At 31.6% G+C, this 17,001-nt stretch overlaps 1 protein-coding gene and 1 long non-coding RNA gene across 2 annotated transcripts in view; one reads left to right on the top strand and one right to left on the bottom strand.

Annotated features, from left to right (window-relative positions):
- Positions 1-9,760, bottom strand: part of LOC143045380 (polycystin-1-like protein 3) — an 81,171-nt gene extending 71,411 nt beyond the window's left edge. Inside the window, exon 1 of the mRNA XM_076217837.1 lies at positions 9,507-9,760. Within this exon, the coding sequence (XP_076073952.1) occupies positions 9,507-9,725 (219 nt within the window). The 5' untranslated portion in view covers positions 9,726-9,760. The remainder of the gene's footprint in view (positions 1-9,506) is intronic.
- A 3,538-nt stretch (positions 9,761-13,298) lies between these two features.
- Positions 13,299-16,621, top strand: LOC143046988 (uncharacterized). Its single transcript, XR_012969346.1, has 3 exons — positions 13,299-13,320; positions 14,683-14,797; positions 16,418-16,621. It is a non-coding gene; the product is annotated as an uncharacterized LOC143046988 (long non-coding RNA).
- Positions 16,622-17,001: the final 380 nt, after the last annotated feature.

The raw sequence follows: 17,001 nt of genomic DNA, 5'->3' as shown, positions 1-17,001 counted from the left end.
GTACAAAACCTACATATTTTAAAGACTAGCATCTTGTGTCAATTGGAGTACTTCCCCCTTTTCTTGCCTTTCTTCTTAACATGAATAAGATAATTCTTAAAACATAAAAGATACTGACATAAACACATTTACAAATGTATCTAGTGTACTAATGATGAATAAAATCCCCTTCTTTTTCCACAATTCTAAGGGCTCATTAATTAATCTGTATTCATGTAATGCATGTCCAGAGTTCTGTTAATCAAACAAGCATTACAACCCATAATTAATTTATCTGCAAAAATTGTCTGTCCTGCTGCATAATAATATTTCCATTCCGTTTTAAACCTAGCCCTGAAAAACCTTGCACTTGGATAATATTAGTATAAACACCATGTCTATTTGTGCCAACCTTCCAAATTTTTAATATTTTGCTATCCTAATTTGGTACAGATCCTTTATCCTCAAAACTTATCAGGGGCAGTAGGCGTGTTTGTACATGTTGTATGGTAGTTAGTCACTCCTTACATGTATGATTACTAGCCTCTAGGTATTGGTTTGAGCCCTAGTTGGGCAGTTGCAAAATTAAGGTTTGATTTTCATGTCATATGTGATAAGGTTAGTCAGTTTCCTTCCGCAGGTTGGCGTTTTCCTTCAAGTACTACGGTTTAGTAAGCCACTAAAACTGACTGCCATGAAATTACCCATATGGTGTAAAAAGTGATGTTTATAAAACCATGAAAACCAAAGCAAACAATCAAAGTTTAAAATCTTTGTCCATTTGTACAAGGAGCCGTAGTGGTTAAGCCATTTAACTTATGGTTATTTTACCAAACTGTGACCACAACTTCAAGATGTGACATCAGGCCTCGGTTCAATGGGCAGTCCCACAATAAAAGTTCAATTTTCACGTCATACATTTTATATGGTTAATTTGTCAGTTTCCTAGCTGCCTCAGTTATGTGTTTTTTTCTGGGTACTTTGGTTAACTCTGCCAACAAAACTGACTGTCTTACATGAAATTATCCATATGCTGTAGAATGTGACATTGACGGTTGACCCCTTTCAAAGAAACCACCAGCATGTACACACAACAATGCTGCAATGCTTTGGACAAAATTGATCTAGAGACTTCATGATTAACATGGATAAAGCTTTTAAATGTAAAAAAAAAAAAAAAAATTCCCTACCTACCTACCCACCTGCTGATAGTGTGGGTCGGCAATGCCAAACAAACAATTTTTTAAGGGTGGCCCAATGCATTGGGATAGGAACACTAAGTTTTCTAGTAATTTACATGTTATTAACAGTTAATTTACAAAAAAATAAAATGGTGAATTGGAATAACATATGAATGAATAAGAAAAAAGTAAAATCACAAATATACTGAACTCCGAGGGAAATTCAATCGGAAAATCCCTAATCACATGTTAAAATCAAATGACAAAACACATCAAACCAAAAGACAACAACTGTCATATTCCTGACTTAGTACAGGCATTTTCAAATGTAGAAAAGTGTGGATTGAACCTGGTTTTATAGAGCTTAACCTAAATTCCGTTATATTTACAACGATGCGTGAACAAAACAGACATAATAAATAAAATAGTAAAAATATGGGTAACAGCAGTCATCACTGTGTAAGAACCTTAAAACAAACAATTTTACAAAAAAGCACACAAGCATATATCAAGCATCTGTCTATCTAAGACTAGATGCAAAGTATCAATACACAGAAGATTATTTTCAAAACCCTTTGATTTATAAAAAACTGTGTTAATATTGCCAAGGATGCGAATAAATGAAACTACATGTACGTACTAGTATTCTACTTTCATTAATCTAACTTTTGAACCAGAATCTGATTTGAAAATAACATTTAATTCTTGTTTTTTTTTTTTTTTCGTAAACCAACAAATATATTCATGAACCAGGCCAATTCAAATACACAAATATACAACTTACGTGTGATAGAGATTACGAGTGTGGAAAAATAAAATCCTCTACTTTCCAATCACCAAATGTAAGATTTATAAGGATTAAACGTCGTTTTAAAGGAATTTGTTGGTGCATAAACTTGACCAAGTCACTCACAATCATATAATAAAATTACTTCTGACTTTTATTAGTTTGTGAGTGAATTGGTCTAGTTTAAACTCTAATAAATTTCTTTAAAAATGCTTTTAATCCTTGTATGATAAATCCTGATTTACTGCAGAGCAAAACATTGAAGAGTCCTAAATATCTATGTAAATTATAGTTTTTTATCGAGTTAGGTTACAAGTGAACAATAAAAAACAAGATATATTTGAAGTGAATGATTCCGGAAATGTTTTGTAAAATGGACATATGTCAACGTAAGGCCTTCAACAATGAGCAAAACCAATCTCGTATAGTATGCTATAAAAGAATCTGGCATGACAAAATGTGGAACAAATTAAAGCTGATTTAAAATAAACACAATGAAATGAAAATGAGTTTCGGTAAAGGTCTTTAGGTCACCGTGCGGTCTTCAACAATAAGCAAATTGATACCATATGGTAAATGAGGGACGAAAGATACCAGAGGGACAGTCAAACTCATAAATATGGTAAGGTATAAGAGACCCCAGCAAGACATTAATAGAACAAATAAAACTGAGACAACAAATATGGTATACAGTCAACAACGAAAACAACCTAACTACAGATTCCTTTCACCTGAATGCTACAACAAAATTGTGATGGGGGTAACCATGTAGGAAACCCTCAACCATCAGCCCCTTACCTATGATAAGAGATTAAAATAGATTGTCTTAAATATGATAAGCACGAAGCAAAAAAAAAAAAAAAGAGATACAACGTACCGATCTTAGAACACTCGCAGTGTCTGAAAGAACGTTCATGCTAAAACTACTTATAAACAAATAATATTTTTTAAGACTCAATCATCAATTAAAGTGTAATTACATTCAGCGGTTTAAATGTACAAAAATTCAAACCAGTCTTATAATAGCATCACACTGGGTAGTGCTAAAATATAAGTTTCCATAAGATTTGGGACCATAATGATATGTGTTTTTTTCATGTAACTGAATAGCAATATATATTTAGTTATTTTGATTTATTTAAAAAAATTAATATAATATGCAAGGTGAAGTTGGCACTCAATCAATCTATAACTATTAAAATGTAGTTGATTTAAAAAAAAAGGTTCTCATGTATGTAAAAACGGACGATTTTACATTTTGTCGATACTAATATTTGTCATTGCACAAGGTTATATTTTCGACACTATGAATTACATATTTACGCTGAATCCATTGTAATTGAACTGATTGACATTTTGTATAGTTTACGAGATTAATTTTTGAGCTGTTATAGGTTTAAGATCTGTTGTACTATCATGTTTATTGTGACCTGTTTTTTCTGTGTTTTTTTTTGTACTAATCTGATGAGCCTGCTTAATTGCTTTTTATAGTGTGCACCTCATTTCTGTAATAACACAACTGTATAAAGCTAGAGGAAAAGGTCGGGCGCTCTTGAAAATGTATAGTTTATCATCAAATTATGTATTTTTTTTATATACATTTCTATTGATTTTATATATAACATAATGATATCATAATATTTTTCACAAATAAAAATTTTGACGACAGAATATTTGCTCTTATATTCTGTTGAATGAAAACAAAGTCATTTTCAAGCTCTATAGTGAAATTACGTTCTTTAACAATTTCTTTCATAATTACAATAAAATAAAATTGATCATATATGTTTATTAGGTTCATAAAGATCCTCGCCCGACGCCGAGCAATGTGCAATGATCTTACGAAACAATAAAATTATGAGATGAATAAAGTCAAAAATAAACACCATCAAAAGATAAAAGTAAATAGTATAAGAAGAAGGAGACGTACTAGTACTTTCGAATTTGAATCAGTAACAAGTGCAAACTACTTTTTTTATATGGGGTAGGCTGAGTTAAAAAAAAATTAACCTCTGAGAATGAATTAAATTTAAAGTATCAAATAATTCACATGAATCGTTCATATCATGTAAGGATTTAATGAACAAAAACACCGCAAAAATTAGAATGAATTATCCCGTTTGTAATATGGCTTTTAAAGGATTAGATTTTCCTCTAAGTTCAGTATTTTTGTAATTTTACTTTTTAAAGCTTAAGGAACAGCCAAACTTCCTCAACCCCCAAAAATGAAAGATACATTAAACATTGAGAGTTAAAATCGTCTGATTTATTGTAAATATTTGTATAGAGTTTTACAGGTGGAGCAGGATCTGCTTACCCTACCGGAGCACCTGATATCCCCCAGTTCTTGGTTGAGTTTGTGTTTTACTTCGTCTTTAGTTTTCTTCTACATTGTGTCTTGTGTACTGTTATCTGTCTGTTTGTCTTTTTCTTTTTTAGCCAATGCGTTTTCAGTTTATTTTCAATTTATGAATGTGACTGTCCCTCTTAGCTTGTATCTTTTTCCCCTTTTTTACCTTTGAAACTAAAGTTATAAAACTCATAAAAGGACAGTCATTGCTGTTTTATTTTACAAGACTTATTTAAAGTCAGTTTTTTGTGTAAATATCTGCAGTATACTGAGAGAACTGTTTTATTATTTCAAGAAAAATACATTTTAAAGCATACAAGACATTTTTCATTACAGAAAAGGGCTGTGTATGTGTTCCAGTAACACGATTTGGCATTCTAAATTAAAACAAAATCCAAAGATTTGATTAAACGAGAAAATTGCTCTTTGATGTGAGTGTTGAAATATAGTGAAGGGAGTAAAAAAATTATAACTGTCAAGCATGTATATGATCCGGCCAGTTTAGAAAAATATCACAAAGCTAGCGGTCAATTAAAAAATAAATGACTTGCTGCGATGACAGCTAATTTAATGTATACTTAACAAAATCCCGCAATGGCAAGGTTGAAGTTGGACCTGACCAAAACAGGTCTTTGGCAATAATGAGTTTTTGCTGAAAAAATGTTTTGCATGACTTGAAATGATTTCGAACGGATTGATTTAACCCAAGGATAGCTACAAACTGTGATTAAAAAAAAAACAGTAACAAATCCCCAAACTCTAATGGATATAAACTTTTATATCTTTCGTGATATAAAACAATACCATGGTTTGAATTCGTATTCACATGTCTTTGTTCTTATTATTTTATATATGTAATACATATGCAATGTTCAATATGGTTTTAAACATATTTAACTTGAAAGACATAAGGACCTTTAAATTTTAAAAGTGTAACGAAAATTAAGTTAACATTTTATATTAGGACAATGAAATTGGTCAGTCTGGATAGATTTGTAGTCATTCATTTATCATTCTTTTCATTCAGGTATGTGTTGGCCGTTTATCATCTGACTAAATAAAAAAATCAGTATCAATGCCATCGTGAAAGTTAATGCTCATTGATTTTTAAAAACGAAATTAACCTAAATGAAATTAATTTCACGCAATTAAGATACATTTCAATGCATCATTAATCTTATGTGGTATGTAATACATACTAAAACAATGATTGCAGATATAATGTATCAAATACCAATATTGTATTTACGACTGTATCTTATTTTACCGACCTATCATTTGTTAAAACATTTAATTGTTTCAAATTTGGCTTTTGTACTTAATTCTTATGACATTTAAACATTATTTTAATTAATAAATACTTAATTCCTCAATTTTCATAGTATTGTGTGTTATCAATAAATAAAAAAAGCAGACTAGAATACTCAGAAGTTGAAAGTCTAAAAATACGGTTATTGTTAATAGTTCGATTAGTCTGATTTTATGAATAACTGAAAGTAATGTCGCCTGAACGCAAGATAATATTACGTAACGACCATTCATCGTATTAATTTGGAGATGGAGTGTGCAATAGAAAATGTTATTGTAAAAAAACAGATGCCATTTAAGGGAGCTCGCTACTCAGTTTTAACATAATTAACTTTTCAAAACACTAATATATATCGATAAGGGATTAATAAAGGAATCAAAAGAGCATTATAACATTCCAATTAGACTGAAAAGTGATTTTTTTTCTGTTAAGATAAACACTAATTTCACCTGACGAAGCCGTGCGTTAATTGTATTTCGTCATTTCTCTTCGAATAATGGCTTGTTTAATGGAATAAAACGTATAATTTGTAAATTAACTCTTTTTTTACTGCAACATGCTATTTAAAAATTATTTATCTACTCTGTGTGTGGACAATTTTCTGACCATATTAGATGTGGCAATTTCTACCTTAGTTTCATTGATAAACCATAATATTGACTCTCCAATGACCAGTTTGAAGGTCATTTAAGCTACTGTAAAATTGAGAATGGAAATGGGGAATGTGTCAAAGAGACAACAACCCGACCAAATAAAAACCAACAGCAGAGGGTCACCAACAGGTCTTCAATGTAGCGAGAAATTCCCGCACCCGGAGGCGTCCTTCAGCTAGCCCCTAAACAAATATATACTAGTCCAGTGATAATGTACACATTCATGCACTTTCTGATTTGATCAATATACATGTATGAAACGCAAAAACATTTTGAAGGTAATTGAATATTAAGTTAATCCAATCAAATTACGTATAGTAAGATTAAAAAACAATGTGCAGTCCACATCATAATAAGTAAAAGGGTTCAACTAGGTAGGGAGAAAATGGTAGATAACGAATAAAAATTTATCAATCAAAATTTTTACTAGAATTTCAAAAAACCTGTCATTCAATATTGGTATAGTTTTCGGATCTTTCATTTGCGTATTTAAGGCAATAGAAATTTTGGGCTTAAAAATACATATTATTGACTTTATACACAAACATTGTCTTTTTAAAACATATAATATAATACATGAATAAAAAGTAAAATCATTTCTTACAACGCTAAAACAAAATCATCATAAAGGGCTGTTGTCATATTGTGCGTTGAAATTAACAGTGATATAGCAAACATCGAATTCCCTCACAAAAAAAGTTATCACATATTATAGTTTACGTTAGTGTTTTGAGCATATTATATGTTATATGTTTTAGACCTGTGGGTGCATCCATATTGGTACTATGTTTATTTTTACTTGTTGTATGTTTGTGTGTTCTTTGTGTCGATCTGATGAGTTACCCCTTTTCAACCGTTTATGATAGTGTGCTCCTTAATTGTGTTGTTATACAACTGTCCAAATTAAGAGGTAAAGTTCGGGGACTCTTGAAAGAGGGACAAACGATACCAGAGGGACAGTCAAACTCATAAATCAAAAATAAACTGACACCGACATGGCTAAAAAAAAAAAAGACAAACAACAGTACACATGACACAACATAGAAAAATAAAGGGGGGGGGGGTGATTTCAGGTGCTGCGGAAGGGTAAGCAGATTATGGTCCACATGTGGCACCCGTCGTGTTGCTCTTGTTATTACAAATCCGGTAAATAGTCTAATTCAGTAGGTCACATTCATGAAAGAAAAGAGGATTGTAGTTACGACGTAACGTGTTTGAACATTGAACATGTTTAATCCCGCATCATTCTGTATGTATTACTTTATTTATTTCACTTGACTGGGCGGAGTTAAAAAGGTTCGCTAATTAATGACCAGTCCATCTACTGATAAGTGTTTTGGGTTAAACTCATCAATGAAGTATCCAGTTATGGTCATAGTAAATTCGTTTGGTAACACTGAAAGGTGATTAGAAATCCATGATAATTATAACGACAATCGTGCATATCACACACATCTTCAAATAGACTTTCCTTATGCAAATTAAGACGTAAGCTCCACCAGATCAGTTGAAATAACATTGGTAATACCTGTCCCAAGTTAGGAACCTGATATTTAAGTAGTTGTCGTTTTTCTGAATATTCATATTTGTTTTATTGGTTGATATATGTTTCACATACATCAAGCCGTTATTCACATTATTGTTTCAATAAATTTGTATACATGTACATGCTATAATAGTAATTTTTATCAATGTTTTGATAAATTAATTACACAACTTCACATCTAAATTGATTGACCTGATGGACACTTTGGTGTACAACTCGGCCCTAATGATCGAAAAAAGCAAGTACTGCTTGCACTTTTAATTCTAAAGCTAGTCTGAACTGTACAATTTGATTTCATATTGTCACCCCTAGGAATTGTAAGAAAGATTTGAAATGACATTTTTGAAAAAATAATCATCTGTTTTTTCATTCAGTATAAAATTTGAATGAAATCACTTCAAAAATTTATTATATTCATTAACTGTGTTCAAAATGATACAATCGGAAGTTTTAACTCATATCATTCGAAAACGCACTATTTCTCGGCTAATTTTATTATGATCCTCAAACCGAAGGGTTCAATAATTTTTTACATCCATACCTATTCAAGCTCTAGTGAAAACGACTTTTTATAACAATTTCTTTCCTAGTTACAATAAAATAAAATAAGTTTCTCTAAAATATTCATAAAGTTCAGAAGGTTCCTCGCCCGAAGCCTAGCAATATGCAATGATATAATGAAACAATTGATTATAAGTTTAATCAAGTCAAAAGTAAACATCATCAGAAGATGAAAAATTAATAGTTTAAGAAGAAGCAAAGGTACAAGACGTTCTCTTAAATTCCAATCAGTTACTTGTGTCAACTACTTGTTTGTGATAGGGGCAGCTGAGAGATTGAGTACTTAACTCTTTTCACAAAAATCTAAGTAGTTTCAGACACTAATGATTCAATCAACAACCGTGTCGTTATATATTTCATTCTCCTTTCCCGACTTTATTAGATACCATGAAGCTTAAAAAAGATACCTGTTCCCATAGGCAGTTGCCTCAGAAAATGTTTCATGTATACCTTAAAATAACAAGTTCCTAACATTTTTTAACCTGAATTTTTGAAAGATATCAGTTTCGATTTATTGTTTGTCAATCCCTTTAAACCTTTTTGTGCGGTAAATCTTAATTTATTTGGTGTATATATATCCCACTCTTACATTGGGTGTTGGAATTACTCGTAGCAGGTCTCCCCAAGTATTTCAACTGTAATTATATCGGAAACCCATGAATGAGGAGATACATTCCTAAATTTTGAAATAATAAGTGTAAAATGACATATTTCATACAAAAAAATGTGTTCCAAGAGTCGGATTAGAATTTGACAAATTATATGAAATACACTTTTCATGAAAGAGTTATTGTGATCATTGCCATAATTCATCACAATCGACTGATCATAAAATTAGAAACATACAGAGCAAGTTTTGTTTTTGATATTTTGGTAAAGAATAAGTTTGTATTTCAACAAAAGGCTAGGCAATGTATTTTCAGCTTTCTTTGGCAAAGCAATGGACATGTATATATCGCCAATAGGCGTCGTTTCTCTTGCAACCATTGGCTATATTAGTAATCATAGGAAGGAGCTAAATTTTTAGCAAACATCTTATTTCAACCAAATGAAAAGTTTGACCCGAAGTATGGTATACTGATGCGTAAACATCGTCATACTTTTAAAATGATAGATTATAACAGATAATGAATAACTCACCTGCAAACCGGATATGACCTCTTCATAAAACATAACTGCATCTAAAGTTTCAAGTATATCCGGTTCTCCTTGGAGTAATACGGTAATTGCATACTGTCCGAATGCTAGATTTGACAGATCTTCTGGTAATATTACAACTTGTCCCGTCTGATCATTCTCTGACACAACACCGGGAATCACAATAATTTGGTCAGCATGTATGGTCACATCAGTGGTCATATTACTACCTGTACTGGTATAGGTAAAGGATATACTGCTGGGATTCCCAGCGTCTACTGGAACATCATGGCCGTTGTCTAGCGTCAATCCTTTTACAACTGTAAATAAAAATAGTGAATTAGATTTGTATCTAAATTTTAAAGTAAAAATAAATGATAAAAAAAGAACGCCAATCACCGATATTAACAAATACAGTATTTCAAAAAAGAAAACTGTGGCCAAATCATTACATGCTAGTGTATATAAAGACAAACAGGTTCTCTCGCGTCCACGTGTATAACTTTCTAGCTTTATGCAATTTTTTTTAAAGTATCCTGCTTAAAATAAATCTAAAAAATAGCATATTTTAGATAGAATTATCTAAAAACAAGCAATGCTACCAAAAGCAGTCAGAAGTTCATCTGCATAATGCTTTCAAATTGGTAAATTAAAACATCCATTATCTTACTTTCTTTTATAAGTTAGTAATAACTGTTTTTAATGCTTAAAATACTTCCCCTTAAAGAGTGAACGAGAGGGGTTTTCATTGTATTAATTTAATTGCCCGTCCAGTAATGAGTTGTGACTTGTAAATATTTTTGTGTTTTTCAACATGTTGAATACACTTAAAAATCTCGTGACACTTTTTATAAGTACTAATGAATGAAAATACTTTGTTTTCAGTCAATCTTAGCAGTTATAGGGCTGTTAAGTGTGCACTTGCTAGACCATTTAGGTGTTTGCCTCCTATTTTTGGAAATACCGATACATTGAATTACGAGTGAGGGTGTGTAACGTATTTGAAACATTTTTAAAAAATGTGTGAATTTACAAACTCTTCAAAAGAATAAACATGCATGTATTTTATACTTTGAAATATGTTCTTTTAAACTTGGAAATTTTGTACAGAAATATGCTGAGTATTTATATAGAACCTTTTTATTCTCTAAAATACTACAACAGATTTTAAAAAGATACATACCTGTGAAAAACATTAACTGTAGGTAAAGAAGTACCAAACAATCCATTCTTAAGTTGTGCTTCACATGTAGAAAGAATAAAAGTATTGTTTTACTTCAATCAATGTAGTTGTTTTACATTTGAAATAATAGTTAAATAACATAACTTTCATAAACCGGTATGATGACTTAATCATCAGACCAAAGAATAATCTCTGATCTCAAATTCGATCTACATATGTGTAAATTAAAACAAAATCAAATCAATGTTTCTATGCGCGAATCTACTGAAATGAAACAATCCATTAGATGAACAAATCAGAAATCCAGCCTCGATTTAAATTTTTAATGTTATTTTTCATTCCAAATTCAAGTTTTTTTCAGACGAAAGCACACATTAGTTATTTAGAGTAAAGACATATATGTGATTCGTTTATTATATAACCACGAACATATTAATATGTCATATCTTTTTTTATTTTTTTTTTATCTATAGTGTGTTTTAGCTTTGAATGATGGTAAACATCACTGAATTGGAAACATATTTTGTTTTGAATACTTTTTGCAATAAAGGCAAAACGTTATCAATTGCAAAATATTAAATAATTAATCGAAACTGCTCTTTCAAAAATGAATACCCGGGTACGGTATGAAAATAGATCAGTATTTATTATATATCATTTCCTTTTGTTTGGCTATTTTCAGGGGAGATGATACAAATATAATTCCCCAGGGTCCATTTAGAATTCTTATATGGTATTGATGCCATCATTAAGCTTTGAATGATGGTTAACATCACTGAATTGGAAACATATTTTGTTTTGAATACTTTTTGCAATAGAGGCAAAACGTTATCAATTGCAAAATATTAAATAATTAATCGAAACTGCTCTTTCAAAAATGCATACCCGGGTACGGTATGAAAATAGATCAGTATTTATTATATATCATTTCCTTTTGTTTGGCTATTTTCAGGGGAGATGATACAAATATAATTCCCCAGGGTCCATTTAGAATTATTATATGGTATTGATGCCATCATTCGAACAGTTCTAAAGAATGTCTCGTTTAATCGTTAGAATAAAATTGAAAATAGAACTGTGTCAAAAAAGCGTAATAGGTGTTTGCACATAATGTAATATAATAGGTGTTTGCACATAACGTAAAGGTGTTTGCACATAATGTAATATAATAGGTGTTTGCACATAACGTAAAGGTGTTTGCACATAATGTAATATAATAGGTGTTTGCACATAACGTAAAGGTGTTTGCACATACATGTAATGTAATAGGTGTTTGTACATAATGTTATAAGTGTTTCATAATGTATTAGGTGTTTGAACATATTTAAAAGGCATCTGTACTTGACGTTATGAGCGCTAACATAGGCTATCAATTGATCGGCAAAACGCATATGAATTATCCCTCACTTTTAGTTTGTTACCCCGATTTTGTTTTTTGTCCATGGATTTATGAGTTTTGAACAGCGATATACTACTGTTGCCTTTATGTATACTATTATGTTTTTCACTGGAGATATATATATATGTATAAAAAGTAAAATCACAAAAATACTGAACTCCGAGGAAAATTAAACCGGACAGTCCCTAATCACATGGCAAAATCGAATGACAAAACACACAAAAAACGAATGGACAACAACTGTCATATTTCTGACTTGGCACAGGCATTTTTAAATGTATAAAAAAAAAAGGTGGAATGAACATGGTTTTATAGCATAATAAACACAACATAAAGCCATTAGACTATACTATCAAGAGGTTTTCATAGTACAAAGATGTTTCAAAACATAACGTTTAAAATTTTCACCATAACAATGACATTTGAGAAAGCACGCAATTATTACCTGACTTACGTAAAGGAAGAAAAGACACAACCTAGAAAAAAATATGAAAGAATGTAAAGATGGTTGGCATAAGGTTTGGAGGTATTCACAGAATATATAGTAGTAACAGCAAAATGTAATGTCTATTGCACACAACAAAGTTAAGCAATAACATATCTTACAATTATTTGACCAAACAAATGATAAATTTAAACAATTTGATGCCAAAAAAATAGTATTAATATGAAACTCTTTTAAAAATGCGCAGATGATCTACATGACCAATGTCGTTTGCCTCAAGAAAGCTTCCGTCGGCCACATGTTACAAGGCCTCTTTAAATAGATATTAGAATTTTATGTTTTATGTATAATTAAAACAAAAAAAGGCATTATTGAAATTTTATTAACGACAGTGCCTCTTTTACAACATGTGCTAATACCCCTGTCGTTCTTACAAGACGGCCATCATTACTAAACAAAACATGTAGAAGCCTTTTTAAAATCGAATTAAAGCAAAAGTTTTTATTATATTGAAAAAGCATTTTTGGTAATAGTATTGAAAGGATTTTATCTTGGAAACAAAAGAACTCAGCTATATACAGAAACTAAGTAAAAGGCAATGAAGGTATCAGTTGAAATTGACATTGAAACGTTTTTGTGAACGTGTAAGATCCGTATCATTGTAACCCAAATCTGTTATGATAAGATCATATTATCTCACAACGAAATAGAATTTAAAAGGACTAAAGAAGCAGTGAAAATGTTAAAAGCATTGACTATAATTTCCTTGGTTTTAATATCAGCACATGCGGTAAGTTTTTACGTTAGTATCTAAAGGCAGCAGGAACAGACCCATGGCAGTAAAAGGTTAGGATGGGTCACAAGTCAAAACAAACAGGTCAAAAGCAACAATAAGGTAGATAATCATTCGATAGGATAGTACAAAAACAATTAGAAGTCCAAATACAGCCTTCAACATGAGACAAAATAAACAGCCATTATATTCGATCAAAAAGAGAATTATAACCTCTTCTTTAATAGTTAAAAGGCATAAGGTGTCAAATTAGTGTTCATCGGTTTAACTCCAATTCTCATATTTGATTTGTAACATACTAAAATAAATCCATATGATAAAATCTAATTAACCATCGAGAGAACTACGGAGACTATCGACGGTCATATCTATCGAACACGATCAATGGGACTTTTCTCGAACCCCACCAAAAACTGGGGTAGTTCTCAGGTGGTCTGAAATGATAAGCATATATTTTTCCACATGAAGAACCCATCATGTTGCTCGTGTTTCTACAAACCCGGTAAATAGTCTCATTCGGTAGGTCACATTTTAGAAAAGGGAACGGGATTGTAGTTCGACATTAGGAACGTATCCGATATCATCTGTGAAACGGATATTCCATAACGGTCATCTAACTCGTGATGGCGTCCGTAAAATGTACGACGGGTTGATTTCAACTTCACTATTGGAACTCTTGGACTCTGAACATGCCTACTTCATGCGTAGCATATCTTGATCTTATGGATTTATTTGGAATCTCACATGACATAGGACTAAATGAGGTCGAATTAATCACTTGAAAATGGACATAGAAATAGTTGGTTTCGTCCGTGTGCCTGCCCATCCGGTCTTATATGTTCTCATGTGTACAATTATTAGCAGATCTTAATGAAACTTTTTTCATCAGTTCATGTAGGCAATGTCTCGAGTATATTCAGGGTCGATCAACTATTATTTGAAAAGCCCTTTGAATAATAATTGTATAAAAAATTGCACTGTAAGCGCTTTAACGTGTATAAAGTTTGTTTTTTCAAATTGATTTCAATGGTTTATATCATCTTGCTAATGAATTCGAATATCAGTGCCTTTCAACATTTTGATAAAGAGTTATGAACCTTTGATATGTTTAATTATATACATGTACTTACACGCTCTTTGGGCGCTCTGATGTGAACAATTCTTACAAGTTTGTTTATACATATAATCAATCTGTTTGTAATAATTTTTTTGGAAAAAAATCATTTGCATTTCTTTTTTCATCTGGTGACTAGTAAACAAGGATACTCATAGATAGATTTTTGTATTAAGGGAACTTGTTTACAACTAGAAGACTAAATGTAATACAAATTAATCTCGATTACCATATGTATTTTACAGGAGACGATGTGTAGACTCGATTCCGAATGTGCATCAGGCGAATGTTGTTACTATCACGAAGGACCTATGATTGTAAGCAAGAGAAATCTCTTGCCATTCAATGCCATGCATCAAGGTAAATAACCATTTTCCTATTATACATATGAGCCGAAAACTAAGTATAACGATATGGAGATGTGGAGCAACGCGGGAGAAATATAGATTCGCCTTCATTCTACTGATAATTTTCCACTCGAGATATAAAAAAAACTGTTAATCATTGTCATGAGAAACTGTTCAAATAATAAAAAACAAATATAACCGAATACAAATAAAAAATAAACTATGAAATACAACAACATCAATAGATAGCATCACCATTAACGTCGACGTCATGAACCTCGTTTGAATATAAATAAAAACAGATATACATGAGAAATACATAAGAAACCATCCCAAAATATTAAAAAGACTTCTAGCGGTCAGCAGACAAAGCTCTAACTCGTCTGGGTCCATGGAAAAGATGCGAATAAAATAAATTTTCTATCACTCGTGGTCTATAATTGTTAAAATATCTTAACGACAGGGATTTTGATTGATTTTCATTTGTTAAAGACATACTCATTTGGTCAATTGGAGTCGCGAGCTTCCATGTCAGTAACAGTAACTCATTTTAATCATTTTCATGTTGCTTACTTCTTCAGTAACCTATTATAACATCGGAATTGGATTTTTTTAAAACTGATATATTTCAATGTACGTATTGCTGTGTGTTTGTCTTTTCCACATTGGATAGGTTTGAAGAGAAAGTGTTGAGATTTCACAAAACTTGTTTAACTCCTCCACATTTTACACGTGTCCCATTGCAAGTCAGAGAACTGCTAGCATTTTAAGTCTTGTGTGGTTTCTTTTGAATTTTTGGTTAACTTCTTCTGATTTCGAAGTTTAGTGTGGTGTCCATTTTTCTAATGTAGTATACAGTATTGTATTGGCTGTTGTCTCTTTGACATACGAATATATGTTGCTTCCATTTCCGATCATAAATTCCTTGATAAAGGGTTGCTGATCACAAGAAAGCTATTACACAAAGAGTATCAAGTGTTGAAGTTTAAGTCATCCCTTTGTAAGTTTCACACACGCCAACACGAGTTGAAATAGCGGGTGTGTTCATAATGTAACTACAATCCAGTCCCTTTTCCTTGAATGGGATCCACTGAATAAGACTTATTACCGGATAAGAATCCCAACATGAGCAACACAACGAGAGTTACATGTAGAACAGGATCTGCTTACCATTTCGAAGCACCCGAAAGTCTTACCAGATTTTAGTAGAGTTCGTGTTTCTTAGTCTTTAGTTTCCTATGTTGTGTCTTGTTTACTATTATTTGTCTGGGTTTTTTTTAGCCATTTCGTTCTCAGTCTATTTTCGACTTATGGGTGTCCCTCTGGTATCTTTGGCCTCTCTTGACAAAGTAAAACTTTATTATGCATGTGTGTTCTAAATACCACTTTTGTAAACAAACAATGTATAAAGACACATAATACTTTCATTGAAATCACACGAAAAGTTCTAAATGACATTTTTTTTTTATAAAATTGTAATTAGTTCAAAGTAATGTAATTCATAATGCACAAATCCTGCTCGAATTCAATTTGACTATACAAATGTGAGCAAGCAATTATAATCAATCCATTAATCTGCATTGTTCCATATAAGAATTTAACTTTGAATATCAGATATTCTTTTTTCTTGCAGGTGGTTGGTGTGAAAAATATCTCACTGATGGAGCTCGGTGTAATCCATTTAACAAAGTGAACGGACACTGTAGTTGTGGAAATGGTCTAAAATGTACACGTTTTCCATACACAACTACGTCATCAGTGGGTAAAAGGGGACTTCTTCCAGGAGACTACCTCTGCGCTCCAACTCCTTAAACAGAAATACAAAAAGAGACTATAATTGGTTGTGTCATATATCAGAATTTCAAAACGCTAATTTTCTATTTGTTCTTTTAAAAGTATAGTAAAAGATTTTCAACGCAACGGCAAAGTTTCACTAATATGAAAACATGTCAATTAGATGTGGTATGATTGCCATTGAGACCATTCTCCACCAAATGACTTAGAATATAAAAGTATCATACATGTTATAGGTCACCGTATGGTTCATGTTGCGTCTTTCTATGGCACAAATTGAAATTAGAAGGCACAATTGACTATATTCACCAGCAGGCACTTGCACTGAAGACATAAACACACCTTTAGCAAATAGGAACATTTTCTTGGCACAACTTTGGTGTTGATTGGTTCATTTTAATTGTATTACCAGACAAGCTAATG

The sequence above is a fragment of the Mytilus galloprovincialis genome, chromosome 9 (genome assembly GCF_965363235.1).
Source record: "Mytilus galloprovincialis chromosome 9, xbMytGall1.hap1.1, whole genome shotgun sequence".
NCBI classification, from domain to species: domain Eukaryota; kingdom Metazoa; phylum Mollusca; class Bivalvia; order Mytilida; family Mytilidae; genus Mytilus; species Mytilus galloprovincialis.
This window is presented reverse-complemented; position numbering and strand designations above follow the sequence as displayed.